This window comes from Mesoplodon mirus, assembly GCF_964341445.2.
Source record: "Mesoplodon mirus genome assembly, chromosome: 12".
NCBI lineage: Eukaryota > Metazoa > Chordata > Mammalia > Artiodactyla > Ziphiidae > Mesoplodon > Mesoplodon mirus.
Genome location: NC_138988.1, coordinates 63,429,463 through 63,444,041, shown reverse-complemented (window position 1 = coordinate 63,444,041; position 14,579 = coordinate 63,429,463). Strand labels below are relative to the sequence as shown.

The window sequence follows — 14,579 nt, the reverse complement described above, 5'->3', positions numbered from 1 at the left end:
TATTTTTCTTTGTGGCCATGCTATGCGGCTTGCGGGATCTTAGTTCCCTGACCAGGGATCAAACCCGGGCCCCGGCAGTGAAAGTGCTGAGTCCTAACCAATGGACCACCAGGGAATTCCCTGCTATGCTGTGCTTATTAGTATTTATTTACCCTTTGCACTGACTCAGAATAACATTACTCTCACTTGGTGCTTAATGACATGTAGGTAATAATCCTGGCTTTGCCAACCAATACAGGTTAACCAGTGGTTACATGTAATAGGAAACTGTATTTTCATAAAGTATTGATTTTAATCTCTAATAGTAAATAATTAAATAATAAACAATTAATGGCTAAGCAGTCTCAATTTTTTTCAAGCAAATTAAAATAATAATTAAAGATAATAACAAAAGCATAGTGAACACTTGCTATAGTCAAGTTGTTCTCAATAAACTTATAAAGAAAATCATTTTATCCCCAATTAAGCTAAGGACACAGAAGTGAGAGCAGTTAGATAACTTTTCTGAGGCCATTTGGCTAGTAAGTGGATGAAGGGAGATGCAACTTCAGACACCTGATTTCAGGGCAAACACCTCATCCAGTGCGCTGTATGAAAACTGCTGAGCTATATGTAAAACCCAAAATAAACCCTCCTCCACACCTGTAATTGTACATAAAGGATATCATGTGTTTACTACATGAGCCGACAGAGTAAAAAAAAAAAACACAATCTAATGATGGTAACAGTAAAATTCTCAAGAAGAAACAATTTTTTTCTAAATGAAATATTCTATATCACACTTAGAGATAAAAATGCTACTCTTTTAAAGCCAGATAATAATTTTACGTAAAAATCTAGTAGAGTTCATTGAAAGGGCTGGGATGTCTCTGTAGATAGAGACTTTAAAATTAGGGAGGAAATAGCTGCTCCCACTTTGATAAATGAGCATCAGCACAGAGGAATTCAGAGGAAACAGTTCAGCCATTTTCACAGCTGGAGATCAAGAACCACAAAGGAAAAAAAATTACAGAGGAAAGCAGATGGGAAACAACAAGCATTTACAAAACAAACATTTTGGGAAACACTATGATTCCATCCAATCCCATCCACCCACAGGATCCTTCTTTAGCCTGTTGGACTAATTGGATTACTCTGAACACAACGAAGAAAACAGAAATGTTGCTGTATATGTATCAGTGACAATAACACACTACAGAATAATAAAGTTCTAAAAATCCTTACAGTATAGTATACATATGAAATATGTCACACACACACACACACACACGCCCTCAGACCTCATCCTACACCCAGTATGAGGATATATAAAAGGCTATAAATCAAATCTTAGGAGTGCTTGACTCTTGGTACATAACATTTTGTTTTGCTAATTTGCATTTTCTGATTTTTCTATAATGAACAGGAATTGATTTAGTAAGAAAAACTACTAGTATTTTGTATCCTTTATTTAACGAGCACTTATACATAACCTATTATGTGCGGGCACTATATTAAACCAGTTCCATAATCAAAATGTAACACTTCAATTATATAAAATAAATTTGCATAAAGCATCCCATGAATCAAGAACTTAAAAATGCAACGTTTGATGAATTTCTCAGCCCCTACCCATACCTTCAGCTCCTCAATCTGCTGCTTGACAGTTTCAAGATCTGTTCCAATTGGAGACAATGAAGCCAATTTGCCACCTGCAATATCTACCCAGTCGAATATTGCCTGAAAAACACGTTAGGTCATGTTATTATAACAGTATATTTGAAATTACTTCAAGTGCGATAGCAAAGTATAATCATAAATCTATAAAGATATTAAGCAATGAGCCTGTTTTAAAAATAAGGTAAAAGTGGCAATATACTGGAACAGTTATCCCAAATATGAAATAGATGAAACCTCCAATTTTGCATCCAAATTTGCAGAAGAAATTCTATCTTGAATAGAATCTTAGAATATTGAGAACTTTCAAGAAAAGTCTATTTGAAAAAAAAAGTTTTATAAATTCACCACACAAAATAAAATTCTCTGTACTCTGTCTGCCTAAAAGGCAGATTGTATAAATATATTGAAAGAAAAAGATTCAAACCCATCTGTTCATTCAAATAATCAAGAAGTTTACTGTTTGGAATGTGAAACAATTTGTCTCAAGTAAACTCTTCTGTATTACTGAGATTAGCATTAAAATCCTGCACATATAATGATTAAGACCATTATTCTGAACTGCAACAAAACTTCAAAATCTCCTATCTTCTTGTTCGTTTTAGGCAACACAAACAATCTAAAAAGGCTCCACTCACATTTTTTTTTTCAGGTTCTGAATAAACAAAATTATTCTGCCATTTAATGAAGTTGCCAGGCCATACAGTACTGAGAAAAAAACCTTGGGAAATATCTGGTAGTTTAAACTGATCATGATAAACCCTAAGAACTTAAGTAGCAACTTGGGAAATAAAATGCATTTCACTTTACAATCAAACCTTGAAACCTCTGGAGTGTCTGCAGCTTTGGACACTTACCTACAGCTCTTTTAATCCATCACTGCCTTTCATCCCCACACAGGTGATGCTACTGACCTAGGACCAGCAGGACCTGTGATGGGCCTTGTTTTTCTAGCAACGGTGATGAGACAAGCCTTCATGTCCAGCTGTGACCCTGACCTCCTGGGGCTAACGGCTGCAGTGGTGGCAGAGCCATCTCCAGCCCCGGGAGAGGATACAACCTCTGTGACCCACCAAACCAATGTGAAAATCACGATCTGGCCTCACAGATGGACGCAGAGCCTGACTGGTTACTGGCCACTGCTATCAAACCAATAAATTATCACTCTGGTTAAATAAAAAGGAGGGGGGGGTTTATAATAAGGTGTCACGTGTAGTGAATTTTTTATATATTTGCAAAGTTCAAAACACTTCTCTGCTGGCATAAAGCTGGGCTTGTGATATTCATTTTTATAAATATAGAAATGAAGTGGCCTAATAAAAGGGAAAAGATGTTCTCATCTGAGCTTTAAAAATAATATTCTCTTGGTGTTATGGAAATACTTAGAGAGGCCTTTTCCATATGGTTGGATGAAGGATTCAACTGCTGCCAGTCTGTTAGGAAATGGAATAAAGTTAAGGAAGGTAGGGAGAGAAATATCCCTGAGTTGGCCTCAACTGACAGGAGAATTTTTAATATTAAAAAAATAAACTTAAAAACTAGTTAATGAACTGAATGAGAACCCTTGAGGGATGTGAAAAACAACCATTAAAGGGAATTATATACATGGGAAAGAAGAAAACACTTTTTGCATGACAGATTATGACCTAATAAAATGGAAATCTATTTTAGTTCACCGGGAACACTGGCTTCAAATCAAATTTCTTTACATCTGACTTGTGCTACGCTTGGTGATATTTTTAGATAGTGTCTACCCCTTTCATCTTATTCCACTCAACTCTAGAGCAGAACTCAGACTCAGCTCCATTTCACTGTCTGGTGTTGAGCCATTTATGAAAAATACTGTGACTTTCACTTTAAAAAGTTAAAATATTTCTTTTCAAAGTAAATTTCACTGAATGTGTGTATAAGAATGTGATTAGGGGTGTATATGAATCTGTACATATCTCCAGTGTCAGAAATCTCTTCAAAAAGGCAAAGCATGAATTGAAGCAGGTGAGTTAACTGCATCACACTTGCAGCTCCGGGGACATACTGATGCATGAATTTGTAAGCATCACTTATCACCTGATCCCTCCCTCCAGGAGACCCTGCAAGCCTTACCTGCAGTCCATCCTGGTACTGAACAGCAGCCTGCATTGCCTCCTCAAGTCTGTCCACCCGGTCTTTCCAAGCTTTATTTAGAGAATCCCAGGCTGAATTTAACTACAATGTAAATATTAGAACTCTTTCAGTATCATATGCTAAGTTTCCGACTACTTCTATCAAATATGTTTTAGTTAGCAAAATCCTTTAAAAAACCATTCTGATAAGAGTAGAAAATATGCAGGTTGTACCTCGTCTATACTCTTCTTAACAATGGGCTTGTCGGGTTCCCCGCAAGCGGCAATGAGTTCAGAACCCAGGTTAATAACCATATCCAGCTCTTCCTGCAACCCGTCTATCTCCTCCCTTATGGCCTAGAATAAGAAATGACAGTCTTACTTTTAAGCCAAGCCACAATGAAACTAAAAAGATGCACACAGACATTGATGGTAGTTATTTCTAGGAGGCAGGATTGTAATCAATTTTTATTTTCTTCGTTCTGTTTTCTAAGTTTTGGCACTAAATTTTTTCAACAAGGGAACACAAGAGCCATTTTAAAGAAAAAACAGTGTCCTTTGAGGAACAAATGTCAAATGCTTATTATAAAGACAGTATTTAGGAAATAATTCCATGTAACATATACCAGAATAAGTCTTTCAAAAAAAAAATCAACAATACTGAAAAGCATGGAAAGCCATTTTGTTTTTGTTTTTTAAACCAACTAGTTTGGCAATACACATTTAAAATAGACATAAGTATCATAAGAGTTCAGAGACTTCACACAAATTAATGTAATTTGCTTAGTAGATTTAGGATAATCTAACTCTAGATTTTCATTTTAACCCCAGGACATGTAAAGTACCAAACAAACAAACAAAAACTATGACAGAAATGCAGTATTCTACCTTGCTTTCATTTTCTTGGTTAAATACACTTATTCATTCAAGATGCATTTATTTACCAAGGATGAACGTGCCCCAAACCAGGCAGCGGAGATACAGAGAAAATTAGATATGACTATTCCACTCAAGGGGCTCTGAGTCCACTGGGAAAGACACAGGTACAGTCAACGATAAGTCATGCTCTGCGTTAAGTCCTTTGCGTGATGAGAATGTTATACGGATGGACTAACTCAGCTGAGTATACAAGAGGGTGGAGGCTGGCAATCCAACTGAACCTTGAAGCTTGAGTGGGATCTGCCAAGGAGAGTGGCAGGAAAGATATTCTAGGCTAAGGAAATAAAATGTGCAAAGGTTCAGATGCTAGAAAGAGCATGGCAGCTTCAGAGAAAGCCGTAAGAGAAGGAGCTTGGTAAAGGAGCACTTGAAAAAAATGGCTTTGGAAACATAGGCCTGGGCTAGGCTGGGATGGAAAAGGCTGATACCATGTTCCAGGTAGTTTGGACTTCAGGCAGTAGGCAGTGGATGCCTTGAGGGCTTTTAACCAGCAAGCCAGCAAGAGGAGATCTAGAGGGACAACGGGCAACAAGGTTAGAGGCTGGCAGGAAGAGAGACTCCACAGGCAGGGGTACCGCTCAGATTACTTTCTTAGACAAGAAAGAGAGATGACGAGGCCCCGAAGTAAGGCAGAAACAATGGGGATGGAGAGAAACTTTCTAAATAAACATTCTCCATGGGAAACCTGCGGGTGGACTCTGTCCCCTACTACATCTCTGTGCATTCCACTTTCAGAACCAAATATAAATTTTAATAGCGTAATTCCAAATATTTATACCAAAGGAATCCAACATTCATGCTACCACAACTTACTTTTTAAACTTTTGTTTGTTTTTTTTTTTGTTTTTGCGGTATGCGGGCCTCTCACTGTTGTGGCCTCTCCTGTTGCGGAGCACAGGCTCCGGACGCACAGGCTCAACGGCCATGGCTCACGGGCCCAGCCGCTCCGTGGCATGTGGGATCTTCCCGGACCGGAGCACGAACCCACGTCCCCTGCATCAGCAGGTGGACTCTCAACCACTGCGCCACCAGGGAAGCCCTATTTTTTAAACTTTAAATGAGATTCTCTGCTTACCTCTGCTGCTTCTTGCTGTTGTTTTACTACCGAGGGATCGATCCCAGGATCCTCCAGACCCCGGATGAAGTCCTGAGTATCTTTAGTGGTGACCACCAGTGACATGTGATCACACCAGAACTTCTCTGCTAATTCCATCACATCCAGTAGCTTGGCTTCCCTTTCTTCCACCAGTGTGTGTATGTTCTCCCAAATGAAAACCATTTGGTCTAGCTTATCCTGAACAGCTACAGAGCAGAACAATATCAAAAAGACACACCTTTTAAGCAATAGAGCACAACGTTCTCATTCACCCAGGAACAATCATTCAATTTTCCAAGGATCTAAACCTGGACCAAATTTGGGTTGAGCCCACTCTACTGGGTATCACTGGGCCCAACGGCCTTTCCAGGCAAATACAGGACCTGAGGGTGTCCTGCCCTCCGGAACCAAGGTTTCCTGACAAAAGACAACGCTCACAGGCATGTGAACTCAGGGGAGACCTGAGTTCACCAAGGCTGGCCTTAGTATATTCTTTACGCTCTCCAAATCAAGAATAGAGATGTCTGCTTAGTCTCAGGAACACAACAAAGTAGGATACATATTTTGGGCTTACTTCTAGTGTCCTCTTGCCGTGAATTTCCACTGACCTCTGCACAGGCCCTTCCTTTTGACCCCAGCTCAGACATTTAAGGTGCTTGGCTAGGGTCCTGGTTGCCATTTCTGTGGCTATGGGACAGAGTACCCATGACATAAAGTAGTGTAGTCAGAGGAACAAATACCCCTAGGTTTGGTCTTATTACCATTATGCTTAACCAACTGATTTAAAGGGCCCGGAGAACATATGGCTTTTGTATCATGGCACATGTTGTAGTTACTCAACTGATTTCACAAACACAGGAAGACATTAACAAGGGACTGGTGTGCATAGCCCTTCCACCCCAAACATGTCACATCTGCAATACCTTTTCTAAAATCTGGTGTCTTGATATGCAACTGGACTGTCAAGGAACATTCACAATTGTTTTGAGTAAAGTTCAGTGGTTCCCTTATCCTGAAAGGATTACCTTTGGCAGATATGTCTTTGTCAGTGCCCTGGGACCGAGCGATCATCTCCTCTCCCCTCTGTCTGAGGGTCTCGTACAGAGGCTGCAGCTTCTCCATGTCCACCGCCACGTTCTTATTCTCATTGACCTGCTCCTTGATCTTCTCCACCTCTGCTGAGATGGAAGGCGGCTGCCGCAGACGCTCCACCACGCGCTCCAGGCTCTCCAGGATCTGGTCGATCTTGTCGTGGAACTGGGAGTGAAAGAGAAGGGCCATTTATGGGGGAAAAGACCTGTGACGCCAAGGGTGGGATTTAAAATGATAACACACCTATCTAATGTCACAGTCAAGAATGAAACCTTGGCCTTTCTGTTAACACATCCATCCAAAGAGTTATATCCAGCTGGTGTGTGAAGACACTCCTAAAATCACAACTAATATGCACCTCTCTTTGTCACACTGCTTATGGGGATGGGACTGCTTCTTGCAAATGACTGAGTAAATTCATTAAGAAACTGTATATGTTAATATATAATTGGACCACTTGACAGCAGCATTTTACTAGTGCTTCATCTTACCATAATTCAAATTAATTTTGAAAATTAGGTTCAATAATCTGGGTGTTTGTCTATCAACACTGATAGTTTTATTCACTTTTACTGATTATTTTGGCATCCTCAAAAAGTTGTATTATTAAATGTAAAATTCATGGGCAGTTTTGATGAGATGAAAGGGATTTCTTAAGTTATAAGTTTCCTGAACTAAAAAGTGTTAAAAAATTTAAAAAAAACAGAAACCTTCCTGATGTTGTCATGGAAGTTTATATTTAATTCCTGGCCAAACACATAGTCAGATCCATGAAAGAATTTTAAATTTCCACTTGCAAAGTCACCACAGACAATGAAGCAAAGTTACGAACACTTGTTCATTTACAGATTCTACACTATCCTCAACGTTAAAGGAATCATCGGTCAGGATTGCAGAAAATGGACTGCTCTCATGCCAGTGTATCTAACGATAAAAACCAAAATGGAAAATCTGTAGGTAACTGCAAATCAACTTCTTGAAAAAGGTATTTTCAAAACGAAAAAAAAAAAAATCGATTTCCAACTGCAAATTTTTTCCTTCTTATTCAGCCTAGCATTCATAGTCTTTCTTCTTATTGCTGTCTTGGGAATGTTTCATTAATGATGATAGTAACACTTTCTTTCATCTCTTCCGATGGCAAACACTACATTCTACTCTGCATGGACACTTATTTAGGTATCTGGACAACGATGACAGCTGTATGCTTCTTAAATCATTGAAAATTATGTTTTATTTATATATAAGCAGGCAGAGAAATGTAAGGATGGGACACTGGCAAATATCACCTCAGAGACCAAAACGTCAATACTCAGAGTTAATGCAGTGAAACAATTTTAGCTGGAATTGAATCAGCAGATCCGGGAAATGTCTTTCCACACTCTGCTGTCGGGGAGACCGTCGTACTGCTGGTTGGTGCAAAGCATTACCTGAGCAGACTGAGAAATGGCTTCATCCAGCGCCACAGCCCGCTTTTTGACATCTTCTTTAATTTGACTGTAGAGAGTGTCAGCAGCCACGTACTTCTCTTGGATAGAAGAGCCTTCCCTCGGGCTCAATTCCAGTAACTGCGGCCCAGTTTTGTTCATCTTATCTATATGCGGCTTGTGTTCGGCTATCAACTCTCGCAGTTGCTATAACAAAGCAAACAGCGTCTCAGTTTCTCGGAGGCACACCTCCACAGTACAGCTGTCAACATCCGCAGCGCATCCAGCTGGCAAGAAGCTCCACACAAACACCCTCCCACCACAAGGCACTGAATGTACAACCCTCTGCCAGGAAGAGATCCCCTGACACAAAGATTAAACAACAGTCTGGTCATGTCAAAGTCCTTTTCAGGGCACATGCAAAAATGCTGGATGAGTGAAATAATGAATCCCAGTTTCATTATGCCTTTCCTACCAAGAGCAGTACAGTCTGACAAGAGTATTAGCCAAGGGTCATATTACATGAAAGGATTATGAACTCACTACAGCCCAACCTACAGAGACCGAGCCATAACTCTCTGTATTCCTTTCTGCATATTCATGATACATACAAAAATTATTCAAAAGGAAGGAAGGGAGAGGGAAGGAGAGGAAGAAAGGAAGAGGAAAAAAGCACAGTAGAAGGTAGACACAATGCTGAGAGAGAACAATGACAGATAAAGCTAAGTTAGGGGATTTAAGCCCCCAAGGGGTTGTCATTACATTATATGTAAACCAATGTAAAATATGTCCATATATATTAGATTATACATCTGTGAGTCTGTTCTATGTACATATATGATATGTATGATATATAAACATAAACAAATCTATCTGTATTTATTTTTAAATGTTAATGGCTGCAAGGATAGTCAATCCATCAAATACACAGCTGTATACTGAGCATTATCTATAAAGTGTATTTAAGGAAAAATATGTGACCTATGAATATTCTGCATAATACAGTGTCATCTAATCAAGAGATACAATGATACTGATGCTAATGAGGGGGTGTGGAACCCAGGTGGAGCCCCATTCCTTCTAGGGAAATGGATCAATCTGGAATCTCTACACTCCATGGAATCCAGGGTCTCCCGTGACTGCCTGCAGGTCTCTCTGAGGCAGACCTCCGTGCGGCACTAAGGTGCCCTCTACTGTACTCCATTATTCACGAGGTTCCCTAATCAGCAGTTTCTCGTCCTCACCAGAAGATGTGTCTCCAAACTGTTTGCTATCCAGCCCCTAAGAAAAGCCTCTCTGAGAGAAATTCTATTCAGGAAAGACGGTCTAGAGGAAAGCGATCTTTCCATCATTCATCAAGGAGAATCATCAGGACGGCCACATACCTGGATTTTTATTAAAAGTGCCACTAAAATCAGTCATGTAAATTATTTTCAAAGTGGTTGAGAAAACTGGTTCATTACATCATGAACAATCCCCAATGTACTATCTCTAGTTTTGAAGTTTTTCTGAAGACGGTCTCAAAACTCTTTTGGAAAAGAGGTAAATAAACACAAATTCAACTTGTAAAAAGAAAAAAAGGAGGAATGTCTACTGAATCTAACATGCTCTTCACAGCCCCTGGGTGGTCCAGGCTGTGAGTTCCTACTTGTGTTTTACATTGTTTGGTATCTTCATGCTGTTTTACAGAATGGAGGTGGTGACAGTAAGACCAGCCGCCATGCAATCTCATGGAGAAGAAACGTGTCACACGAGCTCTGGCTTCAATACTCTCGAAGGCATGTTTGAAAAACAAGCTCACACTTTGATTACCAAGAGACTCTCAGTAAAGTGAGGAATCTCTGCTGAGAGTTCTTGAGTGGCCTGGAGTCTAAGTAGATCTCACCTGTGTAACATCACCATGAGACACCTGGGAGGTAGCCAGATGAGCCTTCTTAAGACCATTCCATGACAGACAAGAAAACAGCCACGGGATACCTACTTGGGGATGTGTGCACATGGAGAAAGGGCCCAGCAGGAGATGTCTTTTGCCTCATAGGTAACAAAATGATTCTTGGCAGCTATCCTAAGAGTCCACTTATGCTGGAGATACTTAATGTGAACTTAAAAGAGATCTACCATTTATTTATAACATGGCTCTCGGGGCCATTTTTCATTCCTGCCTAGAATGAACTAGAAGATGTTCCCAAGAACAGTGAAGAGGATGCTGTAAAGTTGCAGAAGAAATGCTGCAAATATTCTGAACAATTTAGCTTGAACAACTTGAAGACTTGGCTACGAAGTTTTGAAGCTCCCTTTCTAAATAAAAATCATACATTTGTTTTGAGAACTGAAAGATGATGCCAAACAAGAAAATTAACTCAATTTTGAAATTTTCCATTCAATAATGATCCTTTTCGTCCTATTTGATGTTATGCTAGAAAACAGCTATTCAGATCTCACTTCAGAGTAGAAGAAATCCATGAAACATTTTATACTAAAAATCATTCAGTGGGTAGGCATCAGGATTTCTCCCAAAAATAACCTTTCTACTAAAATTAAATTTAATTTTACTTAGTTTATAAGTCTTTCTCCCACTGAATTATTTACATAGAACACCATAAAATTTCCATTTTGCATTAAAGTGTTCTCTAAAGCTCTTCTAAACAAATACTTAAGAGATATTCTTCAATGTCAATACACTAAAAAAGTAAACAAATATGATTAATAAGTATGTTACATACTTCAAACAATGATGTAATATATCCTGAGTTAAACTTTACACATGCACACACACAATGATTAGTCACAATGATCTGTACATCTTGTACAGATCTGGGAGAGCAACTAGGTTCACAAGATCATAAATAACAAGAATTCCAGACTTTCTTCTAACAGTCTTGAATCCTTTCACTCAAACCCTTGCAAAATTTTAAGCTACGTTAACATTTCGGAGACTACTGAAATGAGGGCCTCATAATGCCATTTTATGTGTTTAAAACATGACATATTTGTAGATGGAAATATACTCTCTCGTTTACTCATGTAAACTTATAGAAGCAGAGAACTTCAAAAGATTTCCATGTACAAAAGGGAAAGAAAAAAAGAAGTGGGGGGACAATATGTCTTTAAACTTCAGCATTTTTTCCTTTTCACAGAATTCGATTTCACAACAATGCTATTTTGACGTATTTGTTATAGCGTACATTTTCTCCAAGCTTAATGTCCTTGTCTGCTTGATGTTGCTTCCATGTATTGCTACCTTTTGCTTACATTCTGGATGGCTCTAACCACTATATATTAGTCAAATTAGTGTACACTGAAAGCAATTCAACATGATCAGTTGAAAGTACTTTGAAAGCTTATTTCTCTAACATTTTAAAACAAGGATTTTGTTTCTGTACTCAGTTTACACTGCATACTACTGGGTAAAAGCTGTGACATCATGATGACATACACAGTGTGCCTGCCCACATGAGTCGTCCCACTGCAAAACTGGACAACAGGGCAGCAACTCGGAGGTAAGCAAACTGTGCAGACCAGAACACTAAAACTTCCTCATCACAGAAGGTGTCTGCATTAGAAACACCCTAAAAATCATGATTCCCTTTCCATGGGGTCTCCAGCACTCTCTCTGGCACCAAGCTTACACGATGTTCTTCCTGCTGTTGCCTCAGGGTTTCGTACTCCAGCGCAGGGGCAGGAAGCTGAGTGATGATCCTCTGTACGTCTGTCAGCCACGGCCAAAGTTCTTCGTATGTTTCCCAGAACTGGTTAACCAGGGACTGCGCCCGTTCTAACTGCAGATACCTCTCTGAGTTTATCTGGCAGATGGCATCATAGTTCTTCAATACCTTGTCCAGTTTTTTCTAGAAAATCAGATGACAAAATGTGTTTAACCGGGCAGGCAGGCCAAGGAGCACACATATATATACTCCAGAATGCTTGTCCAGCACAGTATACCTGGTGCAGAGTAAGCACTCAACAATGCATGGTAAATGAATAACTCAACAGAGGCTAGTTAGATTTTAATTGCTTCTTTGTATAAAAGTTCATTTTAAATTAAAGAAAGGCCCTCCCATGTTGTTGCATAAGGAAGTCCCTCCTTTTCAAGGCTGAATAATATTCCATTGTATGCTAATGGTGTGTTCTTACTACAATAAAAAAATTTCATATACACATGTAGAAAATAGCAAAAATGTCTTGAAAGTACAACTGGAGATCAGGCTGATAAAGGATGATATATTCCTGCAGTGGATTTCTATGCAGTTGTCAAAAATCAGGGGATTTGATGACATGGAGAACTTCTCAAAAAAAAAAAAAATTAGGTGACAAAACCACAAAATAAATAAATAAATAAAAAGCCTCAAGTTTTTATGACTAAGACACTGAGCTTCAAACATAAAAAGCAAAATTCTCCAGCCATTCTTCTAGGTCTTCTAGGTGAGAGAAAGGTCTGGCATGAGCCTGGCAACACTGACATTACTTTCTGTTAAAACATAAGGACTCTCTTTCACAAATGAAATTCTAAGAGGAGCTGCTGGTCAGCAAAATTAATTAAATAGATGAGAAGCAAAATAGAACATTATGCTATCCACTGATTTTATGGGGTGGTCACAGAGATCTCGATTATGGTACAAATTCACTTCATAATCCAAAAGCAAAAGATAAAGCACAACAGCAATCCAATAAACCACAGAATAACATAAAAATTCTCTCATGATCATCTGTATTTTTCACACCAGGATCTTCACAAAAATAATAAAGGAAAGATTAAATTATAAACAAGTGAAGTGCCACTGTAGAGTATTTAAATAAAAGATTAAGTATTAATATACAGTGCACATTCTATTATTTGCCTATGGTATACCTTAGAAACAATGCACCGTCTTCTAAATGTGATCTTACGCATATACATTTGTATATATTATTTTTGCCATAGGATATTTTCCTACCAGAAGCATTAATATGTATTAATTTCTTTAGGCTTCTCAGATGTCTGAATATGAATTGAACTAAACATTTTTATTTATGGCTGGTTTTCCATCAATCTAAAGGATCGTTAAAACTACATAAACTGAATACTTAATGATTCCGCTCCTTTTTTTCCTATACAGATTACTGTAACTTTATACAGAATGAATTTCAGTTAGAGAGAACCACATATTTTGAGTTTTGTTTCAGCTCCAGCGGCCCCAATGCTCCTGAAGCCTATAAACAACAGCTGACATACAGAATAACAATTTATACTGATAATAACGGTGATAATACAGAGAACATTAATTGGATGCTTAATGTATCCCAGTTACTCAAGGACTCAAACCTTAACAGCTTTTCTGTCTATTAAAAAAGATTATCCCCAGGGTGATTCCCTTAAGGAGTATTCCTTTCACTCTTATTCTATAAGCTTGAAAAATGCCTTATTTGAAACTAATGATTTAGCTGTTTAAACAGCAGCTGTGGATAAAGGAAAAGCGCTTTTCTCAGAGTGAAAGCCCCACACATGCTGTTTGCTCACAAGTCTCACATCAGTCACGTGGACAAGATCATACCTTCATCGGCTGCTTTTCCTCTTCACTGCATGTGCTCATGATTTTATGTCCAGATTTAACAAGCTCATCAATAATATCCTTGTGTCGCAAAATCTCCATGGTGAATGTCTGTATTTACCAAAACAAAGATTTTTTTTTTAAAGAGTGTATGACTAAAACAAAAACAATTAGGCAAAGCAGTTAAAATGACCAAGTTACATTCAATCATGCAAGTGCATTTCCTTGGAGCACACTGACAAACCATGTAGATGCAACTGGAAATGTGTGTCTTCACCTTTTGAACCTGCAGCTGAGCGGAGGTCTGGTCTTGCTCAAGCCTGATGTCACCCAGAGATGTCAATTTTTTGTCTGTTTCACTAATCCAGGCTAACTCTGCATCAGCCGCTTGGTCAAACTAAACAAAAGATAAATAATCAGGTCAGCAAGTTCCTGTAACTGGTGCCAGAGAAATACCTATCTACATTTCTTTCAAATACCCTTATCACACAAATGGAAAATGTGAGCTGGTCTCTTCATGGCAACCTGAAATAATCCATGATAGTGACTGATGTTATAAAGAAAGGAGAACTTTCCACAGAGAAAGTAAACACAACCTCTTAAAACGTGCTGGATCCATAACACGACATTAATGATGTGAGGACAGCTAACACTGCTGCCTTCTCTCTGGTGGTGGTAAGGATTTTCTCTTTAGCAATACTATACAAATTGTGCAGCACAGGGAACTCTACTTAATGCACTG

At 38.8% G+C, this 14,579-nt stretch overlaps 1 protein-coding gene across 16 annotated transcripts in view; it reads right to left on the bottom strand.

The window, feature by feature from the left end:
- Positions 1–14,579, bottom strand: part of DST (dystonin) — a 488,128-nt gene that overhangs the window by 46,999 nt on the left and 426,550 nt on the right. For all 16 annotated transcript variants that reach the window (XM_082637996.1, XM_082637982.1, XM_082637992.1 and 13 more), the window contains 9 exons: positions 14,115–14,234; positions 13,841–13,948; positions 11,939–12,157; positions 8,313–8,516; positions 6,819–7,050; positions 5,773–5,999; positions 3,993–4,115; positions 3,760–3,861; positions 1,618–1,719 (listed from right to left, as the gene is read on the bottom strand). In XM_082637996.1, the coding sequence (XP_082494122.1) occupies positions 1,618–1,719; positions 3,760–3,861; positions 3,993–4,115; positions 5,773–5,999; positions 6,819–7,050; positions 8,313–8,516; positions 11,939–12,157; positions 13,841–13,948; positions 14,115–14,234 (1,437 nt within the window). The remainder of the gene's footprint in view (positions 1–1,617; positions 1,720–3,759; positions 3,862–3,992; positions 4,116–5,772; positions 6,000–6,818; positions 7,051–8,312; positions 8,517–11,938; positions 12,158–13,840; positions 13,949–14,114; positions 14,235–14,579) is intronic.